This window comes from Chlamydotis macqueenii, chromosome Z, assembly GCF_036417535.1.
Source record: "Chlamydotis macqueenii isolate bChlMac1 chromosome Z, bChlMac1.mat, whole genome shotgun sequence".
Taxonomy (NCBI): Eukaryota; Metazoa; Chordata; class Aves; order Otidiformes; family Otididae; genus Chlamydotis; species Chlamydotis macqueenii.
This window is the reverse complement of record NC_141593.1, coordinates 72,820,783-72,830,569: the sequence shown is the minus strand read 5'-3', so window position 1 is coordinate 72,830,569 and position 9,787 is coordinate 72,820,783. Positions and strand designations below refer to the sequence as shown.

The following is a 9,787-nucleotide window of genomic DNA, read 5'->3' as shown; positions in this document are numbered from 1 at the left end:
TAATTTCTGTTCATACAGTATATTAAAGTGTTCCTAACCCTTTTTCCTCTAAATTTGGCAAAGGGGAAAAAAAAAAAAAGAAAGAAAGAAATTACTACTTCAGTGAGTGTCAGATTACATTGATTGAGACCTAATTAAAAAAAAAATCTAGAACCACTAGGTAGATCATCCCTTATCTCTACTGCTGGGAGTGATTGCCCCACCAGAGTTCTTGTGAGATAGGAATGTATTGAGATGTCCAGTAGATCCTGTGATTTACCTGTCCCATCTTCGATTTCTTCCCTTTCTTCTATGAGGGCTCTGAGCATTTCCATTTTCCTCCTGAGACTTACACTGCTTGAGGCTTATTTTCTGTGTAAGCAGATGGTAAGGCTAATGCATTTCCACAGCTTTGGCCCAGGCAGGGTCAGGTGATGACCTTCTTACCTAAAAAGTGTTTTATTTTTCACTTCTATGAAGCTGTGAAAGACTGTGAACACAAGATGTGAAGCCTGTCGACCCTTAGACGCAATAAACTTTGGTAAATGTGGGTGAGTTTAAATGGGAGGGTGCCTGTTGTAAAGCTTGGGAGTCATGTTCTCAAAGAGTAAATTTCCAGAATGTGTAATAGAAAATACTTTGTTTTTCTAAGTGCCGCTACATCTGAAGCTATTTTTATTAAAAAAAAAAAAAAAGAAAAGCTTTACAGAAAACATGGCAATGGAAATAGCTAGTCAAACCTATCCACATGCAATTAAAGTGTGCTTTGTAACACATAGCCCTGCTGGCTCCTTGTCCGAAGAGACAGGAGAGAAAGGAAAGGAAAGCAGTGTAAAGCTGGTACCTCAATGTAACGAATCTATCATTTTAAAGACTTTTTATGGAGACAAAAGAAGCTGAGAATATTTTTTTCACAGAGGTTGGGCTGGACAGTTGGAGGGAAAACCTTTTTTTACAGTTTCCTAAGCAGTGCGAATTCTTCCTTTGCTTCCCTGGTCCTGGTGGCAGCAGAGTTGCCCAGCCCGGTGGGCGCCGTGTTGATCCGATTCACTCACACCACTTCCAAAATCACCGCGCAGAGCTCGGTCCCAAAAACTCTCCACCCTCCTCTCTTTGGGTGACTTCCAAAAAGTTATTCGTCCCCATCCCCGACCCCCAACCCGCCCCTCCACCGCCCTTCTGTTTTGAAGAAATGAGCGGTAGGAATCTGTTCCTCGGTGAACTAGAGGGGAAAAGAAGGGAAACCGGGGTCTGAGCCCTGAGGGCTCCGGGGCATGGGCAGTGAAAACACCGAAGTACCCGCGGGAATCGGGGGGAAAAAAAAAAAAAAAAAAAAAAAAAAAATACCCCACACCCAAAAACAAAGCAAAACACAGCCAATCAGCCTTCCGGCACAGTATGTGCCCGCCGTGCCTTATTGCGCGGTGTGTGTTTGCCATCGGTTTTCTTCAGCGGGGAAAAGAAAAAGAAAAAAAAAAAGAAAAAAGAAAAAAGAAAAAAAAAGTTGCGCTTTTAAAAATATCATAAAATCATGCAAAGGTACGAAGTGCAGTTGAACTTACTTTCAACTCACTTCGAACTTTGTAAGCATTCTTTTAAATAAGGAAATAGACGAGTTTCGCGGGTGTTTTTAACGCTAGTACGTCTGTGCCTAAATAACACACACCTGCGCGTAAGCCCTGTGTATTCGACCTGAGCGAAAGTGTATGCACACGCGTCTATGCGCGGCCACAAAACAATGTAAGAGAAGGACAAAGTCGAAATAAATAACTCCACCCAACGCTGAGTAATGCTGCATGCAGGACTGTTTAATAGTTGAACACAAGGATTTTCTTTTAATTTTTTTTTTTTTTAAGCCTAACTCTTTGACATTTTGAGGTGGAATAATAACAGGCATTTCATCACATGTGAGTGGTAGGAACATTGGGTAGACGATGAAAATCGCGTAGGAAAAAAATTGGCAATGTGTGTTCGGATTTATAACTAAGCCCGGTCATTTGGCTTTTTTCCAAACATCTGGTTTAGAGACCCGAAAAGCTGTCTTAAAAATACCCAGATCTTCTGAATGAACAAGGTCTCTCCAAATGTTAAAACTGCGCAGTAGCTAAACGATTACCGGTGGATTTCTCACATTAATATCTTTCCTGGATACCTCTATACAAAAATATTTGTCAGAATTCTCAAATTTAATCTCAATGGGTGCTAAGACTTTCTAAATTGAGCGAGGCGATGTGGGAAGGAGATTTGAAGATTAATTAAATTTGTAAACGAGATGGCTAAGGCGTTCAGTGTTTCTAGAGGGCTGTATGAAAGAATCTCAAGGCATCGCTAAAATAAAAAGCTCTCCAGGATTGTGCCATGATGAATAAAATGGGTACCGCCGCGAATGAGACAAGCATGAGCGAGGAGCTAAGGGAAACAGAGCCTTCTCGCGTCTCTAAATTGCATCAATTTAACAATACACGGAGGAGGGAAACGACCACGTCTTTTGTTTTTGTTTTTGGTTGGTTGGTTGGTTGGGTTTTTTTTTTGTTTGTTTGTTTGTTTGTGGGGTTTTTCCCCCTGGAGCACCGGAGAGCCCTTTGCCGCTTGTCCTTCGGCGGGGGTTGGGCGAGGACCAGCAGCGGTTGGGTCCTTCCCGCTTTTTCTTAGCAAAAACTCAGCAGCATGCGTCGCCTGGCAGAAGCGGGACACGGAGTGCCAGGGGGGCAGCTCTGGCAGCGGAGGCGGAACAGAGGAAGAAGACCCTCCCCAGCAACAAGGCTCCGGGGAGCGCTCGCTGGGTGCCAGCGGGGTGGGGGGGGGACTGCTGCGGGGGGCGGCTGCGGCGCTGCGAGGCGGGGGAGCGGTCAGCCCTCAGCCCCCTCGGCGGCCGGTCCGGCTCCCGGTGGGGCAGTGGCCGGGGGGTTCCGCAGGTACCGGCCCACGGCCCCGTCGGGGCCCCCCTCCGCCACGTCGAGGGGGAGGCGGCCGCGGCCGTCGGGGCGGTCGAGGCGGGCGCCGGCACGGTGCAGGGCCACCAGCGTCTCCAGGAAGCCGGCGCGGGCCGCGTCGTGGGCCGGGAGGCAGCCGGTGCGTGGGTCGGGGCGGTTGGGGTCGGCTCCGCGCTGCAGCAGCAGCTCGGCCACCCGCGGGCTGCCCAGCATCATCACCTGCGGGGAGAGACAGCGTCAGGGCCGGGGGCGCGGAGGCGCAGGGAGGGGGGCCTGGGGGTGCCGTGCCCCGCGCCCAGCTGTTTGCAGCTGTGGCCCGCGTGCCCACACGGTGACCCCCACGGGTCCCTTCCGGCTGGAGGCATTCTACACGAGAAGTTACAACATCGGCTTCAGGTATTCCGTGATTGCACGACAAATAAAAACATTAGCTTGAGGTAGTCCATGATACTGTGATAAATTAAAATATTAGCTAGAAGTATGTTATGATTCTATGATTAATTAAAATTTTAGGTTGGAGTTTCCCATGATTCCAAGATAAATTAAAATATTAACTGTGATTCTATGAAAAAAAAAAATACTAGCTTGAGATATCCCTTGATGCTATGATAAATTAAAACATTACCTTGAGGTATCGCATGATTTTATGATAAATTAAAATTTTAGCTTGAAGTATCCCACGATTCCACAATAAATTAGAATATTAACTTGAGGTATCCCATTATTCCAAGATAAATTAAAATATTAGCTTGGAGTATCCCATGGCACTATGATAAATTAAAATACTAGCTTGAGATATCCCTTGATGCTATGATAAATTAAAACATTAACTTGAGGTATCCTATGATTCCACGACAAATTAAAACACTACCTTGAAGTATCCCATGATTGTATGATAAATGAAAATTTCAGCTTGGGGTATCTCTTGATGCTATGATAAATTAAAGCATTAGCTTGAGGTGTCCTATGATTCCACCATCAAATTAAAATACTAACTACGATGTCTGTTGTTTCCAGACTAGGTGCTACGTGTCTGTGTGTTCTGCTCTGCATTTTATACCATTTATATGATGTACTGTGGAACACAGGATACTCCTGGTGTGTATATACACACACACACATGTATGTATGGACACGCACACACATAGATCCATATACACATATATATACACAATGCGTATGGCATGTATATATATCGTTAATATGTACCATTTATGGCACGATGACATTATAGCAGGGTATAACGGCCCTGGCAGCTGCCCGGCTCTTTTGAGGTGCCCGATGCAGGTTTCCCCCCATCCTGAGCTCTGGATCCAGCCATTCCTCTCTCTCTCAGCTCTGGCTAAGCCGATGCTGATTCTCAGAGGAGTCAGGAAAGGCGCCGAGCGCCCAGGGGTGATGCGCAAAACTTTCCTGTCCCTTCTGCAGCTGAACCAAAAGCAGAAACTTCTGGGAAGGTCTGATGATGCTAAATAAAACTAAACAAAATCAAGAAAAGCGAGCAATCAAAACCAACCAAGAAACAAATAAAATAAAATTACACTTGGGGTTTTACTTCCCACATTCTTCTGCTCATTTCCAATGGAAATTTAACCTCCATAAATTGAATCTTAACACTGTAGAAAATAGCTTGAGAAAACAGGTTTTCTCATTCTTTTATTTCTTGAGAGAATTTGGTTATGGACTACAAATATTTGGTTTTACTTATCATAAAACTGTGAAAAAAAATTATAAATTTCATTGTTTATAAATCCCTGTAGGGGCTAAGATTTTCTGAAAGCTAAAGACAGCCCACAAGTCAGAGTGACAGCCATTTTGCAGAGTGCTGGTAAAGGAGAGAGAACTTAGTCTTACTTTGAAATTAGGGGAGAAAAGAGAAAATTCACAACCATTTGGAGACCCTTTTCGTCTGGAATTTGAACCTACAGCAGAAACAAAACGAGTAACTTTCCCAGTGCCCTCCTCGGTAACTTCCTTCAGAAAAATACTTCCTTTTCCATATAAAATCCAAAGACTAAAATGGCTGTTCAGCTTAGCTGGTGAATCATTAAATATATCGCTCCAGATGACAACTCGAGAAAACCTTCTACTGAAACGCAAAACGCCCGTTTAAATCACAGTACATCAGTTGTTCAAAGAGCATTTTAAATCTTTCAGCTTGAATATGTCGATTAATATAACACACTTCTAGCTCTCAAAATGCCTGTGAAGCCACTCCACTCTGGTACTTCTAATATCTGTCAATTAATATTGTCACTATGGATGAATAGTGAATATTTAAAAAACTACTTATAATAGTGGCGACTGCTAAGAAATGCCTAGCTTCGAGTTACAATTTCTACTCGGTGACAACCGCTAGACTGTCTTCTGTGCCCTTCTTGCACATGACAGTACTGGTAAGGGACCCCGCTCCGATTTCCTTGGGGCAAAGACCCATACAGGCTGTATTTAAAACGAACGAATAGACCCGAGAAGCGAGTCGGAGCTCAGTCAGCTCCCCGAACCCATTTGGAAGCGGATTCTGCGATCCCACTTCTCCTTTCCAGTACCCTTCGGCACCATTCGTTTGCTGCTGGCGCTGCCCCCACAAGCCCCATCTCCGGTTCGCAGACGGGCGAGGGCTTAGAAAATCGCCCGCTGGTGCTCGGCCAGCTGCGGATGGAGCCCGGCTCCGATCGCAAACGGTAAAAACCCCATCCAAGACCCGAAATCCCCCGCCCCGTCCCCCTCCAGCGCGGCAGAGGACAGCTCGCCCCTCCCCGCCCCCTCTTCCCCCCCGCCGGTGCTGCGTACCTGGAGCGGGGTCCTCCCGAAGGAGTTGGTCCCGTTGGGATCCGCGCCCGCGTCCAGCAGCTTCCGTACCGTGTCCCGATCCCCGCGAGCGGCCGCGTTGCACAGCCGGTCACCGAGACCCTCACCCCGCGGAGACCCCTCCATCGCGCCCCGCATGGCCCTGCCCGGGCTTTCCACCTCCCCCAGCCGGGACCTCGCTCTGCCGCAGCTCCTCCTCCTCCTCCTCCTCCCCCAGGGCAGCGGCCGCCCCCTGCCCCCCCACCTTCTCCCAGGGCAGGCGGCCCCTACCCTCCCACCCCCCCGGGCACCGCCTGACGTATCCTTCCCGCCCCGCGCACATGGCAGGTGGGGCAGGGGGCTGTAGCGTCCCCTCGACCCTGGCTGCCAGCAGGGAGGGGACTGCGATTCCCCTCGGCTGCCGTAAAATGGGGGGCACTGAGGAGTGGGGGACGTCGAGGGGTCGGCAGCCCGCTCCACAAGCTGAGAGTCGGGGGCTGTCGGGATCCCCACGGGGGAGCGCGATTTCATACCCCCCCACCCGCCTTCCCCCAGAGTGCGGGGCGGCTGCCTCCCTCCCGTAGGTGTGGGAGATGGGGGGCCGCGCCCGGGGGAAGATCTTCTTGTGCGAGGGGTGAATTTGGCTTTCTGCCTGCGGACGGGAAAGGGTGAGGGAGCAGGGAGGGGGGCTGCCCCGATCCCGCTCCGAGCGGTGGGCTCCCCTCCGGGGTCCGTCCCCTCCGCCGGCCGGGAGCGATCGGTCCGGATAAGGAAGAGGAGCGGTACCCGCAGGAAGTCTGCCATCCCGCCCCACGGCACCCGGTGGAGCTGCGTGGCTTCTCCCAGCCGGCGGCAGTCTCAGCACCTCGGCGAGACCCAGACGGGACGGGGTACCGGCAGGGCCTTGCCTCGCCGCTCGGACGGTCCCCGAAAACCAAGCACCTGACTCTTCCTCCCTGCTTCCCACCCTCCCGTTCATCCCTCCCCCCCCTCCCCCCACTTCGAGGGGAGCGGGGGCTTGGCCCCCTTGAAAATTGCGAAAAACCCCCTCGGTTTTGTTTCGCCCCCTGGAAGCTGCGGACGGACCTGGGTAAGGGCTGAGACGAGGTGGGGGGATTCAAGGCTCCTGCATTCCTGCATTCCCACAGGGCAACGCAGGGAGGGGGGGCGGCGTTCCGAGGCGGGATAGAAAAAATATTAAGAAAGTTTTTTAATGTTGTTTTTTTTTTCTTTTCCTTTTTTTTTTTTCCCCTCCCGGCCCCCCCCCACCCCCCCCCGCCAGATATCAGTTCCCTAATCTCTTATTTTCCAGCTGCCGCAGGAGCAGTATCGGCCCTGCAGGGGCACCTTTGTTCCCTCCGGCGTTAACCCCCCCTCGCCCCCGCCGGCTAGGGTGCACGGACAGTCCCGTCTGGGGAAAGGGGAAAATCGGCCATTTGGTCTCGACGTGTACCCGCGGCCGAGAGGCAGAGGCATCCTCGGATGAGGAGAAATAAATACGAATTAAACCCTGGGTAGGCAAGTCAGAGGTTCGCTGAAATTTCCCCGTTTGGGGGCTTTCTGGGCCTCCCTCGGGAAGTTTCTGAGGAAAATGGCGTTGTAAGAGCAGGGAGACATTTGAGGGGGGCTCGGGTGAGGCGACACCCCCGCTCGGCAGGGACCCGCTGGCCGGCCCACACGCATCGTGGGTTTGCTGCAGCGCGTGGTGCAGAGCAGACGCCAGGGCTGGCGGGTGGTTAAAAAAAATTTTAAAAAACCCAACAAATAAAATTTAAAAGTGGATTTTTTTAAAGTCCATCAAGTCTGAGAAAGTGAGAGGGAATCCCTCACCTGACAAGCGCAGTGCCCTCCAGTCCTTCGTGCACTCTCTGCTATCAATGATACTCATGTAGAGATACGTGCAAAGATAAAACCTCCCTGGTCAACCGTGTCAGGTGTCTTAAAATTTCAAATAAATAGTGAGGCACGACAGGGTTGCATATTATGGCTGCTTGGTGCTCCTTTATGTGAAGCAGTGTTCATGGTGGATTTTATGTATTTGTGTGTGTGCATATAAATATATGCATATGTGCCTTTTTTTGTGTGAATATATAACTATCTAAAAATATACACTCACACGTCAACACATTTGTAAGTTAAGATGTTACTAGAAAAGCTGCAAGGCCTGTCTGCATCTCCATCCCTGCTAAAATCTGTTAAAAGCTAGGAAATTGCAGAATGGCGTAAAACAACAAATACGGTCCCCCACTAACGATTCCCGACACTCCAAACCACTCATCAAGCTACTAGACCATTAAAAAGACACAATGTTATGTTACATTATTGAAGTCATACGATTTTTTTCTCCCCACAAATGCAAATCCCATTTAGCACAATTTTAGTACCAACAGAGGACCTAATATTAATCGAAACGTAAAAACACACGGTCATATCTGAAGTCAGGGAAGTAATAGCCAAGCCTGTACTAATGTATTTTAAAAACGACCCTTGTGTTACACTTGTATCTTGGGGGAAGGGAGCAGAAATCATCTTCTCTCCCCAACAAAAAACCTTACTGTAGACATACTACCTCCCCCTCAAAAAAAAAAAAAAAAAAAAAAAAAAGAAAAAAAAATAGAGCCACATTAACAGTGTCCCTGTCTTATATTTCTACTTTTATTTATTTGTAAAGTCGCTGTTCAACATTACAGGTCTTTTACACTGAAATTAGATCAATTTTAATACTGCAGTACAGCAATCCTGCTAATTGTTCGAGATCTTTAGATAATAGCATACAGGACGGGAAAAGTAATTTTCAGTTAGCAAAAGCAGCCATCTTATGCCCTATTTAAGGCTGAGCAAATGCTACCCTTTTAAGGAAAAAAAAAAAGATTTTTTTTTTAAGTATTTCAAGACATTTACTTGAGTTATTTTATAATCTAAAGAGTATTTTGGTAATAAGTTTAGGGCTTAATTAGATACTACAAAGAGACAAAGTACAGAAAACATAATACTGGGATTTCCTCGCCTGTAAATAGGCAAAAAAGGGGCACGAGGGGTGCAACGGAGAGGTTGTGTGGAAGTGACCTGATTTATGATTAAGGGTGAGGGGGAAATGCTTGTTTGGAGTTATGCTATAAATGAAGAAAAATCGATGAATTGAAATAGTTGAACAGTATCCTTCTACTCTTCAGCTTCAAATGTCAGTATATTTGCAAAGACAATTGTCCTCATTACACATATTGGGCAAGAATAAGAAAAACTAGCACCTTAATTTTAGGAGCTGTGCCGTTCAGTTTCTTCTGAAAATAAAATTAAAACCAAAATAAAACAAAACCCCAATCACCCCCCTAAAAAAAAATATATAAAAAAAACTAAAAAAAAACCCCAAACAAAAAAAAAAACCCCAAACAAACAAAAAAACCCACCGCAACCCACCCAAACCAACCCCCAACCCAGCAACCTGTAAAAATAAAGAATAAATACTTCGGTTTATTTTTCCCGAGTCCTGTGGTATAAAATTGCACAGAGTGAATTTCTGAATGTAATATGCTGCACTAAATAGCTGTGAAAATATCCCCAGGTATTTTCATATTTTTCTTAGAAATCTTCCAGAAAATCTTAGGTGCATATTATTTCGGTCGCTCGTTTTGGACTGTGGAGTCACTGGAAAGTAAAAGGACCCGATGGCTCTGGCTAATCACCTAATCGTTTACGAAAAACAATTAAACATTCATCAGGCAAAATACTCCCTTCCTTAAAAACCAAACAGCGCAGCAAAGGCAAATAGCAAATTAAGACACACATACACACAAAAGGCAAAACAAATAAAATATCTCTAATCGCCCTAAGAAATGAATAGATTTAGATATTGCAAGGAAAATGCGCCCCTGCCCGCCAGTTTCCGAGTGTCGGTCCCCCGCCTCGGACCCACTCGGGGCTCGTAAGCAGCTTCGTGGGCGCTGCTTCGGCAAAAGGCTTTCTAACCCTGCCCGAGAAGCGTGGCATTTCCCTTTGTTCCATCTACTTAATTAAGCAATTTAATTTTGAACAAAGCTTGAGAATAGGACCCGTCTCTCTAAAGAGGAAATGAGGGGAAAAAAACG

General features: G+C 47.3%; 1 protein-coding gene across 1 annotated transcript; it reads right to left on the bottom strand.

Annotated features, from left to right (window-relative positions):
- Nucleotides 1-2,532: 2,532 nt before the first annotated feature.
- LOC147596405 (cyclin-dependent kinase 4 inhibitor B-like) lies at nt 2,533-5,897 on the bottom strand. Its single transcript, XM_086770493.1, has 2 exons — nt 5,706-5,897; nt 2,533-3,131 (listed from the first exon to the last, which is right to left on the bottom strand). Exons 1-2 carry the CDS (start codon nt 5,859-5,861, stop codon nt 2,829-2,831), a joined length of 459 nt encoding a protein of 152 aa, XP_086626619.1. The 5' UTR covers nt 5,862-5,897; the 3' UTR covers nt 2,533-2,828.
- Nucleotides 5,898-9,787: the final 3,890 nt, after the last annotated feature.